This window comes from Panulirus ornatus, chromosome 31 (genome assembly GCF_036320965.1).
Source record: "Panulirus ornatus isolate Po-2019 chromosome 31, ASM3632096v1, whole genome shotgun sequence".
Classification (NCBI taxonomy): domain Eukaryota; kingdom Metazoa; phylum Arthropoda; class Malacostraca; order Decapoda; family Palinuridae; genus Panulirus; species Panulirus ornatus.
The window spans coordinates 4,812,501-4,835,892 of NC_092254.1; the positions used below are offsets into that span (position 1 = coordinate 4,812,501).

Here is a 23,392-nt window from a genome sequence, read left to right on the forward strand (position 1 = left end):
CAGCATTTGGCCTTCCCTGTCCCTAATAGTATTTGGCCTTAACCGACCCCTAAAACTTCTGTCTTCACCCGTCCCCTTACAGCATCTTGTGTCAGCTTTCCCCTACAAACTACACTGAGTTGGGAGTTTAAAAATGGTATTACATATCTGTTGTATGTATACTTTTTCTGAGGATATATATATTTAACCGAGTAGCATATTTATTGATATGTTTTGCACAGCTAATTTAGTTTTTCAGTCTTGAGAGATGCTTCTTACGTCATAAGTACGTTACAGCTATAAAAGACATTATAACTTTTGTACAGTGTTTTACGCTTTCTGTTATGGAGTCAAAACAGAAAACCACGACTGTAGGTAACTAAGCTAAATATATATTCATTCATGCATACATTGTAGGGACTGACCGCATCTTTCATGTAGGGTGAATGTTCTATATATATATATATATATATATATATATATATATATATATATATATATATATATATATATATATTGCAAAGATATATCCTTAAGAATGAGACTGTTAAAGGTGAGGCTTAAATTGATAAAGAATAAACAGCAGATATTCATAAACTTTTATTTCAGATTGTAATTGCATTAAAGATAAAAGCATTCTTGTCTAATTAAGCAATATCTTATATTTGTAGTTCAAATTAAGCATTCCAGCCCAGCATAGCTACCGACTTTGGAGTGGCGTAATTTGTCATCTGCACAATAATGATTAATGGTTACACTGCAAATAGCTTATGGTTGCATTACCCTTTAATGTTTGCAATACTTATAGACTATAAAGACCATGGTTGTGTCACACAAAGCTCTCAGGAAATCACGATGACATTACATATGGCTGCATTATTCATAGTTTCAGATCAGTACTCGCATATGCCAGAGTTCACTTCGTTGCAGGGTCCATTATGGAAGAAGAAACGATCATCCCTGGGCATGTTGACACAGTTTTCATGTATGCCATCGTCGGGTTGCTGCAAGTGTTCACCATAATCTCCCCAGAAGGGTGTACCCAGCCTAACGAGGGAACCATCCGGCCACCGCCAATTGCCCTCATGGCCAAGGTCCGAGGCGCCAATCCAGTAGCGACCGGCATTGAACGCTACAATAAATAGTAGTGATTAGGTCAACAATTTTATTGAGATTGGATCGAATTTTATAGTATTTTTATTCATATGATGAGAATCTAGGTATATTGTATTTTGTAACTTGGCACTAAAACACCAGCTCTAGTTGGAATTAGGCTAGCCTTGTAATATGCCCTATAGACCTGACTAATTTAAGAACGAGGGACTTCCATTCTGATACAGACACGCAGGTGTGGTAGCCATTGAATGACATCTGAATAAGATCTCGTAAAATGTGTAAAATGTAATATTTAGAGAGGACTTTACGGATCAAACTAAGTTTGAAGGCCCGTCCCTCCTCGGAACCCAGCGTTCCGATATTTCCGTGTTATGTCAAAGGTTAAGTCATGAGTGCTAGGGCTGTTATAGTAGTGTTCCACAGGTTGATTAATATCTTACGGTGTGCATTGATGTATTGGATGAGGTCGGCCATGAAGTTAGCGTCGTCCACCTTCAGCAGGTCCCCGCCCAAGTTGTTGCACTGTTTCCGCATATTGGCCCACGACCCTGTAATCTTGTCCAGCACGACGATGCAGCGTCCACTCATTGCCACGTAGGGTGTCCTACACACTGTGGGCGAAACAGAAGAACAAGAATTATCCACTCAGGGAAAGGCGATGGGTATCCATCTTGCAGGACTCTATGGACACATTACCCTTTCTTAGGTGAATATGTCAAATATTAATTTTATTATCCATGTTACGTCCGCGCCGACAGAATGTTAAAGGCTATCGCCGAATATAACATCAGTCGATTTATCGCTGACAGATTACATACGTGCAGACTTAGTTGACTTTGAAATGAATTGGATACATATCCAATAAATATTTCGCCAATGCGAATATAATGTCACGCGAGCTACTGATTGCTCGCTTATCGGCTGACAGCTTCTTGTAAATTAAAATTTGTTTAATCTACACCCACATTCTTACCATTGCTCAGGTCGAATGTCTTTAAACATCAGAAATCGATAAAAGACTGACTCTCATTTTAGTTAAATGAGTGAAAGGTCTGAACCCTGTAGCGACTGAGTGCCCAGTACTAGGACAGGAGCCTAGCCAGTTTTCAAGACATTTTGTTGTGTCAGTTCATGGTCGGCGAAGGTTGTTGCTTTATCCAGCTGACAAAAAGAACGAAGTCTTATGTAGACATAAAAAAATCTTAAGAAGACATTTCCTTGTACTACGTACCTTTGGTCGTCTGTGGACGTGGCTGGGCAAGGAAGACAGTGATGAGATAGGAGAGTTCCTGTACCTCTTGACGCAGGAGGTCCACAGTAACATCCGGTGTGTTTTCTATTTGGTCGTTTGTCTGCACGGCTATCTTTTCCCCTAGTATGCAGTGCTTAGGTTGGCCCTGCAAGTACAGCACCAAAAAAACAAGCAGTTTGAACCCTCTGGCCCACATGACGCAGTGATTTTTCCTGAACGACTGCCTTCCAAGCCTTCCTGGCGGGTACTACTTGCCTAAGGATGCCCTTGGAACAGTGGGGACCGACTGCCTTCATAGGTGGGGGGTGGGGGGGGGGGAGGCGTCGGTGAAGATGCCGCGTCTCCTGCCCATCCAAAGGTGGAAATATTCTCCAGTGCTTCATCTTCCATTATACTTTACCAGGGAGTCTCTCTCTCTCTCTCTCTCTCTCTCTCTCTCTCTCTCTCTCTCTCTCTCTCTCTCTCTCTCTCTCTCTCTCTCTCTCTCTCTCACACACAAATATCAGTTATATAGCCTGTCTGTAACTACTATAGCTATTATGAACTTATCAAAGTCTGTTTGCAAATGAGTACAACACTCGTGAAATATGTAACCAACAGTATGGAAAGGGTAAGATTACAGTTTAGTGTGTGCTGGATACGTATTTTTGAAGCCTTATTTTTTATACCTCTGGCAGACTGGATGTGTAATGTTTTTGAGTAAGGGTGGGAGGGGAAAATGAGTTTGTTGGATACATCGATGGATGGCTAGAGTCGTTCCGGGCTTGAGGATCATGGGGAACAGTGTTTTCCACACTTGTACTGCTATAGAAGTCTGTGGTAGTTTGTCTCTCCAGTTAAAGTTTCTGCCATATGTATATTGTATTGCTTCCCTCAAGCATGGGCCAGTGTGATATAAGTTGTTGATGTTCTTCGGTATTTTGGTTAGTGATGTTTTTAGTTTGCGACGAATTGTAGAGCATATATATATATATATATATATATATATATATATATATATATATATATATATATATATATATATATATATATATATATATATATATTTCTCATACTGTTCGTCATTTCCCGCGTTAGCGAGGTAGCGTTAAGAACAGACAACTGGGCCTTTGAGGGAATATCCTCACCTGGCCCCCTTCTCTGTTCCTTTTTTAGGAATATTAAAAACAAAAACAAAAAACGAGAGGGGAGGATTTCCAGCCACCCGCTCCCTCCCCTTTTAGTCGCCTACGACACGCAGGGAATACGTGGGAAGTATTCTTTCTCCCCTATCCCCAGGGATAATATATATATATATATATATATATATATATATATATATATATATATATATATATGTATATATATATATTTCTTTCAAACTGTTCGCCATTTCCCGTATTGGCGAGGTAGCGTTAAGAACAGAGGACTGGGCCTTTGAGGGAATATCCTAACCTGGCCCCCTTCTCTGTTCCTTCTTTTGGAAAATTAAAAAAAAAAAAAAATGAGAGGGGAGGATTTCCAGATAGACTTTATGTGACACCGACTTGTAAAATAGCCCATATTATCTCAGTCACATATCGTGTATTTCATGATATTTTAGCAATTTTTATGCCATTCTTGTTTTACTATAAGGGGAAAGAAGAACCATGCATTGAACAGCTACAGAAATACGTTAAACAAGACTTAATATTCGGCTGAAACAAATAATTTGATATTTGCATAACAAAGCGTAGTTGTACGAGCTGACAGAGGAACTCTTGAAACTTAGCTCCCGCGACGGGGAGGGACGGGTAAATATGACCTGTGACCTGTACTTGACCGTTGACCTTGTGATTGATGACCACTTGGTCTTAGACTGACTACTCGTATGTCCTTCCCTAACCCATCTCAGTGTATATTCCGAGGTCACCACACTGTTGTTGACAGGTAAATTAGGGTCTTAGAAAGTGGAAATATACAGCTTACCAATGAAAGGAAGTTGGGAACAGGAAAAGAAAATAATTCTCAATGGTAATCCAAGTCGAAATGAACAACTTGGAGCTGGCAGCCCTGCTAGTGGGTGGACGTGGGGTGCGGTACAGATCAACCTGGGTCTGTTAGAGAGGTCGCGAACCCCTTTCAAGTCGCCATGGGCCGTATTCATAGCGAAAGTGTATGTATGGTTTTAGAATTATCTTTAGCACCTTCGGTAGGTATTATTATTCTTATTCTTGTGGACTATGGTTATAACTCGACTCTGACCTATTTCAAAACATTGGCAGTCGATTGGGCTGAATCGCAAACAAGCAACCTCTCAGCTGACCATAAATCATGGCTCTTAACATCAACAAATCTCAAACTGTTCTCGGAGATTGGGATTATATAGCCTCCACCAGAGGAAAGATACTCAGTACATGAGATCCATTTAACAAAAATGAAATACATCAGGAGAGAATCGGAGTAGCTTTATATTATAATTATCTTACCTGACACCTGTTCATATCCGGATCAGCATCTTGGGCACCATGACCTACAGGCGCATGTACCTTACTGACCAACACCGACTGTAATAACACATCAAGCACATAAGAACTCGTCAAATAGAAAGTGAATCACAACAAAACGGAATAAAAAAAAAAAAAAAAGATTACAGTGAAGTGTGTGGGTCGGTATTGTACACCCGCAAATTAAGTACTGTGAAACCCTTTGGTTAAAGAAATCTTGTGATCAGATGGCTTTATATATATATATATATATATATATATATATATATATATATATATATATATATATATATATATATATATATATTTTTTTTTTTTTGCCGCTGTCTCCCGCGTTTGCGAGGTAGGGCAAGGAAACAGACGAAAGAAATGGCCCAACTCACCCCCATACACATGTATATACATACGTCCACACACGCAAATATACATACACAGCTTTCCATGGTTTACCCCAGACGCTTCACATGCCCTGATTCAATCCACTGACAGCACGTCAACCCCGGTATACCACATCGATCCAATTCACTCTATTCCTTGCCCTCCTTTCACCCTCCTGCATGTTCAGGCTCCGATCACACAAAATCTTTTTCACTCCATCTTTCCACCTCTAATTTGGTCTCCCTCTTCTCCTCGTTCCCTCCACCTCCGACACATATATCCTCTTGGTCAATCTTTCCTCACTCATTCTCTCCATGTGCCCAAACCATTTCAAAACACCCTCTTCTGCTCTCTCAACCACGCTCTTTTTATTTCCACACATCTCTCTTACCCTTACGTTACTTACTCGATCAAACCACCTCACACCACACATTGTCCTCAAGCATCTCATTTCCAGCACATCCATCCTCCCGCGCACAACTCTATCCATAGCCCACGCCTCGCAACCATACAACATTGTTGGAACCACTATTCCTTCAAACATACCCATTTTTGCTTTCCGAGATAATGTTCTCGACTTCCACACATTCTTCAAGGCTCCCAGGATTTTCGCCCCCTCCCCCACCCTATGATCCACTTCCGCTTCCATGGTTCCATCCACTGCCAGATCCACTCCCAGATATCTAAAACACTTTACTTCCTCCAGTTTTTATCCATTCAAACTTACCTCCCTATTGACTTGACCCTCAACCCTACTGTACCTAATTACCTTGCTCTTATTCACATTTACTCTTAACTTTCTTCTTTCACACACTTTACCAAACTCAGTCACCAGCTTCTGCAGTTTCTCACATGAATCAGCCACCAGCGCTGTACCATCAGCGAACAACAACTGACTCACTTCCCAAGCTCTCTCATCCCCAACAGACTTCATACTTGCCCCTCTTTCCAAAATCTTGCATTCACCTCCCTAACAACCCCATCCATAAACAAATTAAACAACCTTGGAGACATCACACACCCCTGCCGCAAACCTACATTCACTGAGAACCAATCACTTTCCTCTCTTCCTACACGTACACATGCCTTACATCCTCGATAAAAACTTTTCATAAGAGTGAGTGCTCAAATTACAGAGGTATAAGTTTGTTGAGTATTCCTGGTAAATTATATGGGAGGGTATTGATTGAGAGGGTGAAGGCATGTACAGAGCATCAGATTGGGGAAGAGCAGTGCGGTTTCAGAAGTGGTAGAGGATGTGTGGATCAGGTGTTTGCTTTGAAGAGTGTATGTGAGAAATACTTAGAAAAGCAAATGGATTTGTATGTAGCATTTATGGATCTGGAGAAGGCATATGATAGAGTTGATAGAGATGCTCTGTGGAAGGTATTAAGAATATATGGTGTGGGAGGCAAGTTGTTAGAAGCAGTGAAAAGTTTTTATCGAGGATGTAAGGCATGTGTACGTGTAGGAAGAGAGGAAAGTGATTGGTTCTCAGTGAATGTAGGTTTGCGGCAGGGGTGTGTGATGTCTCCATGGTTGTTTAATTTGTTTATGGATGGGGTTGTTAGGGAGGTAAATGCAAGAGTCCTGGAAAGAGGGGCAAGTATGAAGTCTGTTGGGGATGAGAGAGCTTGGGAAGTGAGTCAGTTGTTGTTCGCTGATGATACAGCGCTGGTGGCTGATTCATGTGAGAAACTGCAGAAGCTGGTGACTGAGTTTGGTAAAGTGTGTGGAAGAAGAAAGTTAAGAGTAAATGTGAATAAGAGCAAGGTTATTAGGTACAGTAGGGTTGAGGGTCAAGTCAATTGGGAGGTGAGTTTGAATGGAGAAAAACTGGAGGAAGTGAAGTGTTTTAGATATCTGGGAGTGGATCTGTCAGCGGATGGAACCATGGAAGCGGAAGTGGATCATAGGGTGGGGGAGGGGGCGAAAATTTTGGGAGCCTTGAAAAATGTGTGGAAGTCGAGAACATTATCTCGGAAAGCAAAAATGGGTATGTTTGAAGGAATAGTGGTTCCAACAATGCTGTATGGTTGCGAGGCGTGGGCTATGGATAGAGTTGTGCGCAGGAGGATGGATGTGCTGGAAATGAGATGTTTGAGGACAATGTGTGGTGTGAGGTGGTTTGATCGAGTAAGTAACGTAAGGGTAAGAGAGATGTGTGGAAATAAAAAGAGCGTGGTTGAGAGAGCAGAAGAGGGTGTTTTGAAATGGTTTGGGCACATGGAGAGAATGAGTGAGGAAAGATTGACCAAGAGGATATACGTGTCGGAGGTGGAGGGAACGAGGAGAAGAGGGAGACCAAATTGGAGGTGGAAAGATGGAGTGAAAAAGATTTTGTGTGATCGGGGCCTGAACATGCAGGAGGGTGAAAGGAGGGCAAGGAATAGAGTGAACTGGAGCGATGTGGTATACAGGGGTTGACGTGCTGTCAGTGGATTGAATCAAGGCATGTGAAGCATCTGGGGTAAACCATGGAAAGCTGTGTAGGTATGTATATTTGCGTGTGTGGACGTGTGTATGTACATGTGTATGGGGGGGGGGGGGTTGGGCCATTTCTTTCGTCTGTTTCCTTGCGCTACCTCGCAAATGCGGGAGACAGCGACAAAGTATAAAAAAAAAAAAAAAAAAAAAAAAAAAAAAAAAATATATATATATATATATTATTGCCAGATGAAGTAAGTCGTCTTCCTGCAGCTTATAGAGTACTCTATTTCGTAATATTTCTGCATTTTTTTTTACTTTTGACGGAAAATGGTTCCTTCTTTTGAGAGCAATTAAAAGAATTCTTCCTCATAGAGAGCCTTGTTTCTACTTGTGACAGATAAATCTGAGGTAATTATGAATAATACTGTCATGAATAATCTTCACTCAGTTTGGTTGAACTATATTGATGAATAAAATCATGTGTGAGCTGGTCAGTCACCATTCTATGAACTGCAATGTACAATATTTTAATGGTATATAATAACCATTTCACGTTGTTTTAAATGTGTTCATATTTTTTCCTCTGGAGAAAATATCAAGGAAGGCTCATGGTGCGCTTGACGGTCGTCGCGTCTGATCAGCTGTTTACCAAAAATAACCGCGGGGGTCGAACCCGGTCACACATTGAAGATCTGACAATTGGGCGCAAACTTTCATATCATTTTTGGGTAAGTAGACGTGAGATGTGTGGGAAATACCTCAAGTGTCCATTTATCATTGTGTTTCAAGACTTGAGGTCCGGTAAATCACTTGTGGAGTACCTGTGGGGACGGTGCTGCTGGATGCCAGGATAAGAAAAAAAAAAAAATAAACTTAGGCTTATTAAACCTACAGTTAATTGTGTAAGTTTTTGTAACATGTGAGTGTGAGAAGGGAGAAGGGAAGAGAATAGTGAGTGGAAGAGAGGAAGGAGAGTTAATGATAGTGCCAAAACAACAGCACGTAACCTTTTCACATCTTTAATCGCCAGTCTTTTCTCCTCATTCCCTCTCAACTACACAAGTTATCTGTCTTCTCTTGTCGTAGTTTGACACCTATAGTAACTTCGTATGTGCTTACGGGGTCTCACGCAGACATCAGTGCTCCCTTGTGCAATCATCTTGCACAGTTTTAGACGTAAATTTATCCAGTTCACCTCAAAGTTTTCTTGCTTGTTGGCCCCAGTTTCAACTTGAACCTTACCACTACCAACCTTATCCAACTTCACTCTTAGGTATTGAAATTCATCTGCTCGTAATAGTTTTTTCACAGTGCAAACTGATCATACACCAGAGGACAGAGGTGACGACAGGAAAGATTGATGTGAACACCTCATGTCTTTTTAGTCAATATAGACTCTAATCTAACCATTCAAACAAGTAAACTTCCAGCAATACTAGAACTGTTCTTGAAAATAAGCATTAAGAAAATAAAATTTACAGTTGTGTAAAGGCTCATTATTGGATAGAAAAGATACCAGAATTGTCCCATTATTTTACAAATGAATTCCGTATAATGAAAGTTGTGGTACCTATGTATGTTGGGTACACAATTCCTCTTGAAATGTCACTTATCGATTAGATATTTTGCTCATTCTTCATATACTTTTCTCTCATTAAGTATAGATTCACAGATTGACTTGCAGTATATGTAAGATAATGATGCTAAAAAGTTAAAGTGCTGGGAAAATTTTAACTTTTTTTGTATATATAATGTAAACCTTTTTATTTTGTATAATAAGTATGACTTATTGAAATCAGCTTTTATATTGTATTAATTGTTGTTTAATAGTAATGCATTTATATTTTCAGCACAATGGGTAAAAAAAGTAATGCTAAAAAGGCAGGAAATAGAGGTGGAGGGCCAGTGAAGCTTCTTCCTCAGACCAGGGGACAGTTAACTGCTGTTGTTGACGAGGTTTTTAAACGTAAGTTCTTAAGTAAGACAGCTGTCTGCCATACAGTGACTACAAAGCCATATAGCATTTGTAAATTGGTACAAAGGTTTAGTGCATATGTGCTATTAAACTAGGCATGTTACTGACCACAATAGTGTGTAAAGCAGTGTCTCCCAGCAATTTTGAGTTTTGTACAACCAACATATCTCATCCACTTTCTGTACCATCTTAGTTTGAACTTGAATAGATTGTATATCGATAACATTCCTAAACATAAAAGTATATTCATATCCCCTTTTGTGTATGATTAGAACTTCAGCGATAAGCACCACCTACCTGTATTAGTATATGGCTGTTCTGTACCACTAGAAATATGCATATTGCTGCTTTGGAACTGCTGGTCATGGTCATCACATTGAGAAGGAAATAGTTAACAGCATTTTTTTTATCAACCAAGTACAGTATTGTTTTCATAACTTATATTTTGTATGTAGATTTGGTATACCAATAAGCAGTACTGTTGAAGGTTCTGACACTGCCTTTGCTTTACATGGCAGTATGGAGGATTTAAAAGATGGCTATATGAAATGTGGCATTGCATTTGGTGAATCACTGCAAAGGAGAAGAGTATTTGTCTTAGCGTAGAGACAATTTGATAAACAGCTTGTAAGCATGATATGTTTTTTAACTCTTCTGTAGTAGCATCACTTATGAACTGTGAATGTAGTTGAATTATCTCTTATAGCCATCTTTTGGAATATTCTTAGGTATTGAGTTTCTGTACTATATTTCAGGAGTGTGACACAAGATTTGATGTACTAGAAATGAAATTTGATTGATGGAGGACAGTATTGTTAAACTGTTAGACATATAGAGATTTGATAACACTGACAAAGGCTTGTTGGAAGCATGAGTGAACAGTTATGATTGCAAATGAGAATAAAAAATATGTGTTATGAATATTATATTTTAGTTTTGATGATTGCTTTGAGTAAGGAAAAAATAGGATGAAGATATGTTATATTACTGATTTTTATGACAGGATGTACAAAGGTGCCACCAGCCACAACCCCAAGTGCATCTCAAGAATGGACAGAATACATGGAAATATTCCAGTTGATTGAAAAGATAAGAAATATTGAGAAAGGTATGTATGAATCAAGTACATCAGTATCATAGTCAAATCTAGATTATTTTCCTATTTGTGAGCATCTACATGACTACATGGTTTACTACACCAGTACTAGTTTAATGTGAATGTAGATTCTCCTTTCATTTTGTGCAGCTTTTGCTCATTTGCAGCTGCGCTAGACAACCCATACCTTAACTAATCACCGGCCTCTAAGTACACTTATTAAGCTTAGCAGTTTTAATAGCCTATACGTACAGATTCTCCTTCCCCCAACAAGCATGAAATTGACAAAACATACACACACTATAATGATTTGACAAGCACTAAAAATGCTTCTCCTTACCCATTCTTAAACTCTACTCCATCAGCTATACATTCGTCTGAAACTATACTCCTCGGACATGTACAGATTGCACTTTTTCATCTGTGTTCTGCAGTTTAAATGTACTCAAAGAAGAGCAACTCTGTTATGTATCCTATGGTTGTACAAATAAGGATGGCCAGGGCCAACCATTTGGTTTCACCTATGATGAATATACGTACCTTTCTTTAGCTCTGCACATGTCACTTGATTGATAAGGTAGTTTTCACTTGCATACTTTTCTTTTTTTGTTGGTGAGCACCATATCACTTAGATTACATGCTGCTCATTTTATAAAGTGCGTTAGCCGTTTTTTTTCTTTGGTGATTAATGCTGGTTGTTTAATTTGTTTATGGATGGGGTTGTAAAGGAGGTAAATGCAAGAGTCCTGGAAAGAGGGGCAAGTATGAAGTCTGTTGGGGATGAGAGAGCTTGGGAAGTGAGTCAATTGTTGTTCGCTGATGATACAGCGCTGGTGGCTGATTCATGTGAGAAACTGCAGAAGCTGGTGACTGAGTTTGGTAAAGTGTGTGGAAGAAGAAAGTTGAGAGTAAATGTGAATAAGAGCAAGGTTATTAGGTACAGTAGGGGTGAGGGTCAAGTCAATTGGGAGGTGAGTTTGAATGGAGAAAAACTGGAGGAAGTGAAGTGTTTTAGATATCTGGGAGTGGATCTGTCAGCGGATGGAACCATGGAAGCGGAAGTGGATCATAGGGTGGGGGAGGGGGCGAAAATTTTGGGAGCCTTGAAAAATGTGTGGAAGTCGAGAACATTATCTCGGAAAGCAAAAATGGGTATGTTTGAGGGAATAGTGGTTCCAACAATGCTGTATGGTTGCGAGGCGTGGGCTATGGATAGAGTTGTGCGCAGGAGGATGGATGTGCTGGAAATGAGATGTTTGAGGACAATGTGTGGTGTGAGGTGGTTTGATCGAGTAAGTAACGTAAGGGTGAGAGAGATGTGTGGAAATAAAAAGAGCGTGGTCGAGAGAGCAGAAGAGGGTGTTTTGAAATGGTTTGGGCACATGGAGAGAATGAGTGAGGAGAGATTGACCAAGAGGATATATGTGTCGGAGGTGGAGGGAACGAGGAGAAGAGGGAGACCAAATTGGAGGTGGAAAGATGGAGTGAAAAAGATTTTGTGTGATCGGGGCCTGAACATGCAGGAGGGTGAAAGGAGGGCAAGAAATAGAGTGAATTGGAGTCATGTGGTATACAGGGGTTGACGTGCTGTCAGTGGATTGAAGCAAGGCATGTGAAGCGTCTGGGGTAAACCATGGAAAGCTGTGTAGGTATGTATATTTGCGTGTCTGGACGTGTGTATGTACATGTGTATGGGGGGGGGGGTTGGGCCATTTCTTTCGTCTGTTTCCTTGCGCTACCTCGCAAACGCGGGAGACAGCGACAAAGTATAAAAAAAAAAAAAAAAAAAAAAAAAAAAAAAAAATTTCTTGATTCTATGTATGATATGGTACATATTTTTGGGCATGCAAAGATTTAGGGAAGAAGTGTCTGAAAATTGACCTTTGAATTTTTTTGCCACGTGAATGAAATGGTCCTGTGGATGATTATTCTTGGGAGCATAGGATTTTTTTGCATTTTTGGAAAGTAATATATGTATTTTAGTGTGATTGTATGATTATAATTTTTAGGAATGATAATGCATATTCTAGAAAGTAATCAACTTTGCAAAAGTGAATCTGAATTTTTTTTTTTTTATTAGGCCTGAATTGTATGAACCCAGGTATGAGTATGGGAAACCCATTAGCAGTGCTTAAATCAGTGTTGTAAGAAACAAAAGTAGTTACCTTCACTTTTTCCTTCAGATAATTGTTTCTATTTAACTTTTATATTGATATTGGTTCTGTACATGACATAATATTTCAGACATCCAGCTGCCAACACACTGCCGAGAGGAGCAAGTGGTACCTTTTATGTCATGGCTTAAGGAAAGGAAAATTATGGTTTGTATTTTGTTGCCATTGTAATTGTTCATAATGTTGAATAATGTATTGCATATTGATCTCAGATTTTTTGACTCTGAAGATCATCCATGATTAATCCTTGTAGAAATGCAGATCATATTTGGTATGTATAATGTATTGAAGCATGGTGAGTTATTCTTATTCAGTCACTTATACAAACATCACAGCTCCTCTTTCATTCCAAGTGCCAACCTCCTCAGTCGTGCTCTTGTCTACACACTAACTCCAAACTCTACCTCTCTGACGTTCCCAAAATATTATTCTTCTCCTTGAGCATAGTTTCACTTAGAGCCAGAACATCCAGGTTCCTGTTATCAGATATAGCACCTGTTTTTCCATTGATGTGATATTGATAATGATAACAGTGATAATGATTTTAATGATGATGGAAATAATAGTAATGTTAATATTTATGTAAGTTTTTGCAATACAAAGAATGTAACTGCATTTTTCCTGCAATTTAAGAAACTGTGAAATTTTTAAAAAAAGCAGAGGAAGCAGTCACATTATATATATTGATTTCAGATCAGTGGTGTAGAAATTGCAGATTTTGGTAATCAGGGATATGGTTTGAGAGCAGTTGAGGACATTAAACAAGGACAGGAGGTAATTTCCGTGCCATATGAAGCCATGCTGACGGAGGATTCTGCCAGAAAGTCATACCTTGGTATGAAGATTGCACTCATGTAAATAAATTTCAGCTTACATATGAAATTCTGAATTGTGCCTAGGATTGTTGAGTGATTGAGTGAATTTGAAAAAAAGTATGAATTGATAGAAATACTCATAATTAGCCCAGGAAATGGAAGAAATTTGAGAATAGATTTGCTTGTAAGAAGTTTAGGACATAAAAGATGAGTTGAAAAACTTATAAAGTAGAAGTTGTATTTGGTTTTCTGTTAGAGATTATTGCAGTGAAATTAGTAAATATAAGAAAAGTAGATTTTTTTAGAATTCTGCCATAAAAGTTGACCATTTTATCCATAAGTTGTATACATTTCCTAGTATAAATCTCATTTTATTCTTCCTTTCTCCAGGTCCACTGATAGAACGTGACCCCATTTTGCAGCACATGGGCAATGTATCTTTGGCTTTACATGTACTTGGGGAGTTTGTGAACCCACAGTCATCATGGCAACCATACCTACGTATTTTGCCTTCATCTTATTCAACCACCTTATACTTTTTACCACAACAGCTTCAGACTCTCAAGGGATCACCAGTTTTAGGTGAGTCTTATATGACATTCATGACTAATTATATTAACATTTTTCCATGCTTCAAAAGCTTTATTCTCTGTTTTGCATTTTTTGACATGTATTTGCTTTTTCCACTTTAGTGAAGTTGTGTCAGAAACAAATGAACAGTAGCCTCATATGCACACTTCCACTCTTTAGCTGTCTTGCATAATGTACAGAAACCAGGGCCCATCATCCATAGCCATACCCCACAGACTTATCAGTGTTATATTTTGATGTTTCATATGCAGTTCATCCTTTCCGAAATGCACCTCTCACCTTCCACAATGTTCAAATCTTGATATCTGAAACATTTCTTTCCATCTTCCTATCATTGTTGTTGTCTCCTCCTCATGTCACCCTACTCTTTTTAGGAATAGATCCCCTTAGTCATTGTTTCATTGCTCATCCTCTTTATATGTTTACACCATTTTAACACACCCTTATTGGCCCTCCCAGTCAGACTGTACTTACTAACACACCTCATTCTGATGGTGTCATTCCATACACAATCAATATACCTCACACGGTGTCATTCCATACACAATCAGTGGACCTCACACCACATATTCTGTCTTATTTATATAAGGCCCAGGACTTACATTAGTATAATTTGTAAATACACAGACTTGCATACATTACTTTTTAAAGATAGGAACACTTGAAGGAACTAAATGAGAAGATTCTTCTAAGGCTTAGTTTCCTGTTCCCAACTCTTCCTTATTAAGGTGGGAAGAGGGGGAACAATTTCTGAAAAAGGAGAGGAAAGCTCTTAAGTTTTCTGTTGATGTGCATGTGTGTACCTAAGACATGAAATAAGATTTCAGATGTACGTCAAACATTAAGAAATTCAGAAATTCAGTGAATTATGCTCCTGTTTTAGGAGTATTCTTGGATGATTATTGTTTGTTCCAGTCACTTGTTTCATTTGCAGAAGAAGCAGTGAAGCAGTTTCGAAATATTGCAAGACAGTATTCATACTTTTATCGTATTCTACAGTCATCACCAGAGGCTAAGAGTTGGCCAATAAGAGACTACTTCACATTTGATGCTTATAGGTAAGGAAAAGATGTTGTTTCATGGTTTGTACCTTGAAACATTATGGGCGGTGAAATGGCAGTGTGTAAAGGCCAATTGAGTCAATTAAATCATTAAGGATAGGAGGGAAAATATGTATTCAGGTATGACAAAGTATAAGAATGAGTGATGAAGTTTTTATAAATGTTATTGGCATGAGAGGATAATATTTTTTTCCAAGGGGATCAGTATTATGGCAGGACTTGGTATGATCAGAGATAGTGGTAAAGAAAAACTGGTATTGTGAAAGTAATAATGGATGAATTTAGTGACTGTATGGGCTTGGAGAAAGGATGAATGTAGAATGACTAACAGACACAAGTTTGTATGTGTGAATGGAGTTGAAATAGATGTCATGATGGATAAAGATGCTGGTGAAGGACAGACTGATGGATTTGTTATGTACATTATTGGCTCATTAGTGGACTTGAATGTAAGATGTTCATAAATTTCTGTGTGTTAAGGTGGGATATGTATGTAATTACCTCCCTGATGGGGAACAACCTGCTGGATATGAATGAGAGAACTTTGGTTTGTATCTTGTACATGTGTTGAAATGTTAAGTAAAAATTTTCATGTCAGCTGAAGTTCATTCTTTATTTTATTATTTCATTTTGAATTATTAGACATTTCAGTGTATGTATCTGTAAATGTATTTGTTATACACAAATAAGTGAATTTCAAGCCATTTGTTTCTAAAGTGAATAGATCTGTTTATGTCTGGATGGTGAAGGAGGTGAATTCAGGGGTCTTGGAGAGAAGGGTTGGGAAGGTATGGGAGGTGGGTAAGTTGTTTGCTTTTAACATGTTGCTGGTGGCAGATTTGAGTGAGAAACTGCAGAAGCTAGAGTCTGAGTTTAGGACAGTTTGTGAACAGAGAAAGTTGAGAGTAGTTGTGAATAAAAGCAAGTTTTTTTTTTTTTTTTTTTTTTTTTTTTTTTTTTTTTTTTAGCAGTGGAGAGAGACAGGTCAGTTGGGAGTGTAAGTTTGAATGGAGAAAACTTGGAGTCAGTGAAATGTTTTAGGGACCTTGGAATAGAAATAGTAGCGAGTGGAATCAAGGGAGCTGAAGTGAGTCACAGGGTGAGGGAGGGGGCAAAGGTCTTGGGAACATTGAGGATATGCAGAAAAGAGAGGTCATTGTTTAGGAGAGGAAAGATGGCAATGTTTGAAGTCCTGATGTTGTTGTATGGATGTGAGGTATGGGTTGTAAATGAGAAAGTATGGAAGAGGATGGATGTGTTGGAAATGAAAGGAGAAAAAAATGTTTTGGTTTGTTTCTTTTACCCTTTTCTGTGTTTCTTTAAAGGTCTGATCTTAATAAAGACTTTTTTGTCTGTGACTTTAGCTTTACACTTAAAAGATGTACCATGTTGTTTGTGTAGTGCATTTTTTCTAAATTTGATAGCTACCAATTTAAGTTTGTTTTAACAGATGGGCTGTCTCAACAGTTATGACACGTCAGAACCGGATTCCAGTTAAAGGTTCTAGTGGTCAAATGGCTCTCATCCCAGCCTGGGATATGGCAAACCATGAGGAAGGGATTGTAAGTATCATTTTTTATTAGCATTACATTTGTTTAGATTGTGCAAAGTAGTTTCCCATGTTTACTAATTGAAAGGGACTTTAACACACTACATTGTTGATCTGATATAGAGTTGATGAAGTTCAAACCATTCATATGTAAAGTAATGAGGATGAGTTACAGAGAAAGAAGGCTTCAATATGAATGCCATCTAGAAGGAAATAAGTGCAGGAATCTCTTTTGTGTGAGAGATTGGGAGTATAATTGGGCTTGAAATGTTGTCATAGTCCCTTCATAGGATGCCAGTTGTCTGCTAGCAAGTATTAGAATTGCATTCAAGTTCATGGATAGATAAGCAATATTGAGCAAGCTCTCCTCATCATACATGAGCCCAAAATTAGATTATTCTTCTTAGGTATGGTCACCACAACTAAAAAAGCAAAGAGAGGTCAGAAAGAAGGTTCAGAGAAAAGCATCAAAGTTGGTACCAGAATTAAGGGAACTGAGTTGCATGGAAAGGCTAGAGGCCTTAGATTTATCACCATGGAAGAAAATGAGGGATGACCTGAATACAACCTTTAAGTTCTTAATGCACATTGATGATGCAGACAATGAACTGTTTTTCAAGAGATTTAGGGATAGAACAACCAGAGGACATGACTTGAAATTAAGCAAGAAACTTGATAAAGAATATGTGAAGTACTTTCGGTATAAGAATGATGGCTGAATGGAATAAACTGTACCAGGATATAGTAAATTTGGAGATAGTACAGAAATTTAAAAAGTTAGAAATAGAATGTTCAAGATATAGTGCTTCACAAGTTTAAACTCCCTCATGTTAGAGTACAAATAGGTAACTACACACACATACACACACACAATCATATTACTTTATTGGAAGGGGACAACGGACATGTGTTAGGAAAACGTTCTTGAAATGGGTAAAAGTCACTAGTGGTGTTCTGCTGGGCTCAGTCCGAGTCTAGACCCTCATGCCCCAGAGCCTCTCTCACTATATCCTTTCACTTCCTTTTTTTAGGGTGAACCAGAGCATTTGAAATGGTCTAGGTAAGTCTTAGAGGAGTCAGAGGGACTTGGCTGTTGATGTTAAGCTATGGTATCATTACATTATACTCGACAGCTAAAGAATAGGTATTTGCAAGTGAGGCTATTTTTTGTTTGTTTCTGATATTACTTAGCCAAGGTGGGAGGAGGAATTGGGTATAGAAAAATTTCATGATGTGCAGTTATTTAATCTGTGTCGCTAGCAGATGTTTGCTAATATGACCACCTGTTACCACTGGGCAGGGATTGTTATTTATATTTGGCAAAATTTTCTGTACTCAATAGATTATAATGAGAAATACTGCAGTGTGTGTCTGAGCAGTTTGGCTTTTGATGATAGGAAATGGTATCATTCACTGATACTTAATAGCTAAAGAATGTACATGTGACAGTGAAGGATTTTTGCATTTGTGCCTGGCACTACCTTGCTAGGGTGGGAGAAAGATTGGGTATAAAGTTTTATAATGTGTGATTATTTAATCAGTGCTGTACACAGGTGTTTTTTTGCATGATCGCGGTAGAGACTGTTGTTAATGTCTGCCAAAATTTTCAGTACTCAACAGATTATGATGATGAGAAAAACTGCAGTGTGTGTTTAGCACAAAGAGAGTTCAAGGCTGGGGACCAGTTTACCATTTACTATAGCCAGCGTCCCAACACTGAACTTTTCCTTCATAATGGTTTTGTGTTCAAAGGTAGGTTGATATTTTGATATGTGTGACATTATTATTTTTGTTAGAATTATATCTGGCCTCGTAGATATGATTCATGTGAGTAATGTACCCTGATTAGGTGTAAGACCATGAAACACATTATATTGGGGAACTGTAACAGTATTATGCACTTATTTTAGAATATTGAGGTAAGTTTCTAAACAAAGAAGTATGTGGCAGAATATTGTTGCAAAAGGTAATTTAGAAGGTGAAAAGCAGAAAATGATAGAAGAGAGGAGAAATTTAAAGAAACTGGAAATAGGAAGCTCAAGGATGATGCATAGTTTAGAAATGTATGGTGGACTGGCAATAGAAGTAGAGAGAAATTTTTGCAGGAGAAAGAAAAATGGTAAAAGGATAGCCCATTCACTGCTTTTACAGTAGTATCTCTTTGGATGACAGTCACACCAATTTAGTTGCACTGAATTTGATTGTGTCATGTAGATTGAATATAGAATATGATAGTGTTTCCTTTACAGAGAACAAGAATGACAGTTTGGCCATCAAACTAGGTGTCAGCAAGAATGATGCGCTTCATGATGAAAAAGTGGCACTTTTGTCATCTCTAGGCCTACCATCTTCTGGCTCTTTCATGCTTATTCCAGGACCCCATCCTATTTCTCCAGGACTTTTGGCCTTCACCAGGGTATTTTGTATGGATAAAGGTAAGAAGAAATTGACTGTATGGAAAGAAGTATGGGATTATTGCTTGCATCATTTTGGTGTTATCACTGTGTCAATCTTGCTTAAGTAATACTGTAGGTACATGTCTGTATACCTTTTACCCTTAGACAGGAGTTCCTTGTTAATAGGAGCTCTGGTGCATTTACACAAAATCTTGGGAGTAGTTGTGAGAAAATTAGTCTGTTCTTTATCTCTCTCTGCTGCTACCTCCCTGTGTGGAAAATGGCAGACAAGTGTAAAGCAGCATAATGTAAGAGATTTATCATAACTCGCAAGCATGTATCACACGTACATAATCATACACTTGAACTTATATGATATATCAGTGTTGCAAGAATTGTCAAAGATTATTACAAAAATAAGGCAACTCATAGTTACTAGGGATAAACTCATCCAGCAGGTAATCAGTCTGTCATGAGTTGAGGCCAGTTTTGTATCCACTTGTGCTCACCCACATCTACATTCAGCGCTGCAAGAAGATATGAGGGCCTATGCATTCTGAAGCTTGTATTCTTCACCAACCCACTGCTCTAAGTTTTGGATATGGTCTGTCTCCAGCCACCTCTCACTGCCATGTTACCTCACTTTTCCTCAGCAATCAATTACATATTCTTAAATTTTCCACGAGCCAATCTCATACCTGTTAGTCTCACCGAGTCATGCTTCTACTGCAGCTTACTTTCATTAAAGTAGCTATTGTATACTGGCAACAAAAGAAAATTTTTTTTTCTTTTTCTGGCAGAGTATGCCTGCACTGTACATAATCAAAGATGTTATAAGTAGTATACTTTCCTGTATGTTGTTGCTGGAGGGTGTTGAATGATGAAGTAGGGCCTTACCTCACTGATTTTGTGTCTCTCCTATTGTGCCATATATCCATAAAACCTTCCACAAGGCATCTCTGTCAATCCTCTCCTGCAATCTCTCTAGGTCTATAAGTGCCACATCCTCCAAGTGTCTTTCACTCAGATTTTTTAATGCACACATCTATTCCTGAAGCCACATCACTCCTCATCGATCACCACTCTTCCATTCACCTTACCAGGTATACCCAACAGGCTTATACACCAGTAATTTGAACATATATATATATATATATATATATATATATATATATATATATATATATATATATATATCGTTTTTTTTTTTTTTTTTTTTTTTTTTCTCCCAAAAGAAGGAACAGAGGGGGCCAGGTGAGGATATTCCAAAAAAGGCCCAGTCCTCTGTTCTTAACGCTACCTCGCTAACGCGGGAAATGGCGAATAGTTTGAAAAAAAAAAAATATATATATATATATGTATATATATATCTTTTTTCATAGCTTCCTTAGACAAGTGGAAAGATGATGGAGAAAAGGCAAAGGGGCTACTTCATGAAGACTGTGATGTGGGCACAATGGTTCAAGATAAGACATGGAATTTCCTCAACACAAGAGTTGCACTTCTCATGCGAGCTTATTGTACTTCACTGGAGGTATATTACTTACAGCTTTATTTATATTTAGTACTTCAGACTTGGATACTGGTATAGTAGGTGCAGATTTTAAAGCCAACTCTTAGAATTTTCACTAGTAGTTTGAATAACCTTGAGATCATCATTCATTAATCACCAGATAGAACAATTAAGAATAGGGTTTCTGTCTTTATAGAGGTCCTTTTTTCCTGCTGCAGTTTTAAATCTGCAAACTTCAAATAGAATATACCATTTTACCAACCACAGCATCAAGTTTTGAGTATCCACAATTTTCTATGGTGCACTAAAATATTTTCTGCACATTGGCCATGTGTCACGTGCTGGAGGCTGCATGTTCCTCATCCTGGCAGACCACCATTGCTGGGGAGATGCTGTTGGACTGGCATAAGTAGATGGTGTTGATAGGGCTAAGTTTGAGGCAGCCTTTTGTGCAGCATACCTGGCTGGTTGCTTTGGTAGGATATAGAAGGGTGAGATCAGGGATGATATGTTGCCTTGATATTATTACTTTATTTATTTGCAAATCATTACTTTTTGCTCTCATACAATAAGCACTTTGCTGTTTTTAAAATTTAACATTATTCAATATTCAAGTGTTGATTATAGGAAGCAAGGTAGTTCTCTTAAGGTACTATTCCTATCCCTCCATTTCATTTAGGCCTTGTACCTGGGACTTATCCCCAGCAGTTGGCAGGAGCTTTATTACTTTTTGAAGTGAACATTTTGGAAGCAGATTAAAGATAATTATTTCATGTTATTCATCCAGAATGGTTATAAATGCCTTTAAAAGTAGGGAAACAGCTCACCCAGTCACTCATAAAAATTACCTTTCTGTGTTGAGAAGCTTTATTCAATTTTGAATTGGTATGTGAATGAGGAAAACGATTTACATCCTGCCACCGCTGTTTCATCTAAATGATTTGGGCTTCATAATCAAATGGTTTTACTTATTAACAAAGCTTATGTGTGTTGTAGTACCTCTTGTGGTAGATTTGAAGCTGGGATCTGTTTATGGAGGGTTTAGTTCTATGATTAGTGTAGTTACTTTTCTAACCATTGAACAGATGTTCTGAGCAAAGGAGTAAGCACTTGTAGGGGATTATATATGTATGTAGTGGGGAAAGAGTGTTAGAGATAGATATTTTATTTTCATATATTGTAGCTTTAGTTAATTTCTTTTTACTCAGTAGCTATATAACAAATGTTAGTTCTTACTTGTAAAAAAGTTTGAGATTCACGCTGAAAGTATGGGGAGGCTTTTGCATGTATTGCTTTGTTTTGGTTATGAAAGATGGTGTGTAGTACATGTAATATATTTTTAGATGAATAAATACTGCACATATTCCCTACCAGGATGATGAAGCAGCTCTGCCAACTTTATCAGGTTTTGATACACTCATCCGTTCTCAGTTGATATGTGAAAAGAAGATTTTAAAGGATGCAGCATCATATTTGTCATCACGCATCTCCAAGTGAGACTTGTCTTATGGATAAAAAAGCCAGTTGTAAAGTGAATGAAGTCTTCAGCTGGAGTACAATACAAGTGCTTCATTGGTGAAAGACCTTGCATAAAATACATTATTAATATACCCAGTGCCTGATGTGAATATTCATGATCCATTTTTTAGTCTAGAATTGTAAGATACAAATACTGAAAAAGTTACTAACAACATTTTCATTTGGCCTCATATGAAATCTACTCCTTCAGAAGAGTACAGTCCTAAACAGTTCAATGATGAGTAGTGTTATAGAGAGAAGAAACAATGCCCTGAAAATGAAAAATAATGAGGAACAGACATATGAAACTTATTTGCTTAGAAAACTGTACTGAAGGCATTAGATTAAAACTAATACCCAATTTTGGAAGTGAAGGGATCACTCTGTAGCATGCGGGCATGGATACTTTTTTGATTTCTAGTATTGTATAGTCTAAGTGTACATAGCTGTTGAAAAAAATTGATGATGGTGCAGTAGCATGTTAATCCAGTTGTAGACTGAATTTATGAGAAATTTTATAAAGGAGTTTTGTAAAAGGTTTGCAAATTTGCAAATACTTTTAAGTCATGCATCTTTCACTAAGAAGAAAACATGAAATACATTGTTTTACATATATGCACCTTGTAATTTTTTAAGATATGGAAAATACATTGTATGAGAAAATGTTTGCTTCTATCCTTCCACATCTAGACTATGGAACTTTTTAACTTCTTGATTTTTTTTTTTTTTTCAGCTTGTAATATATATCTTAAATGAAGAGTCAGGATATATGATGACCTTAGAAGCTCATGATGCATTTTTAATTTTACCATCCTAGATGTGGCCTGTGATGAGTGCCTTTTTGTTAGTAGTGAAAAGAAAAGAATGCGTCAGGTATTTTCAGAGAAAAATCAGAACTTATTATCACAGTGTATGCATTAGATGGCAAGATTCTTCATAGACTGGTCACATTTTTTGTTGTAAAATCTTGAGGTAGGGTATGAGTTTATCAAAAGCAGAAAACATTAGTGTCATCTTCTGTAAGAAATATGCAATCCTAAGAATAAAGAATATAAAAGCTAATGCAAATCATGATCTCTGGTTT

At 38.0% G+C, this 23,392-nt stretch overlaps 2 protein-coding genes across 10 annotated transcripts in view; one reads left to right on the forward strand and one right to left on the reverse strand.

Moving 5' to 3' along the window:
- The window catches only part of LOC139758741 (actin-histidine N-methyltransferase-like), a 57,144-nt gene that overhangs the window by 24,269 nt on the left and 9,483 nt on the right, over positions 1-23,392 (forward strand). For 3 of the 9 annotated variants that reach the window (XM_071680486.1, XM_071680490.1, XM_071680488.1), the window contains exons 2-13: positions 8,210-8,348; positions 9,471-9,586; positions 10,599-10,703; positions 12,936-13,012; positions 13,559-13,700; positions 14,071-14,262; positions 15,206-15,329; positions 16,783-16,894; positions 18,492-18,633; positions 19,131-19,316; positions 20,660-20,811; positions 22,165-22,973. In XM_071680486.1, coding sequence (XP_071536587.1) covers positions 9,475-9,586; positions 10,599-10,703; positions 12,936-13,012; positions 13,559-13,700; positions 14,071-14,262; positions 15,206-15,329; positions 16,783-16,894; positions 18,492-18,633; positions 19,131-19,316; positions 20,660-20,811; positions 22,165-22,287 — 1,467 coding nt within the window. In that variant the 5' untranslated portion in view covers positions 8,210-8,348; positions 9,471-9,474 and the 3' untranslated portion in view covers positions 22,288-22,973. Of the gene's footprint in view, positions 1-1,596; positions 1,802-8,209; positions 8,349-9,470; positions 9,587-10,598; positions 10,704-12,935; positions 13,013-13,558; positions 13,701-14,070; positions 14,263-15,205; positions 15,330-16,782; positions 16,895-18,491; positions 18,634-19,130; positions 19,317-20,659; positions 20,812-22,164; positions 22,974-23,392 lie in introns of those variants that run through there. The other 6 variants (XM_071680483.1, XM_071680491.1, XM_071680492.1 and 3 more) reach the window with 4 other exon arrangements.
- LOC139758742 (C-type lectin domain family 7 member A-like) lies at positions 565-2,599 on the reverse strand. Its single transcript, XM_071680493.1, has 3 exons — positions 2,327-2,599; positions 1,536-1,706; positions 565-1,111 (listed from the first exon to the last, which is right to left on the reverse strand). The coding sequence occupies exons 1-3, from the start codon at positions 2,541-2,543 to the stop codon at positions 873-875; spliced, it is 627 nt and encodes a 208-aa protein (XP_071536594.1). The 5' UTR covers positions 2,544-2,599; the 3' UTR covers positions 565-872.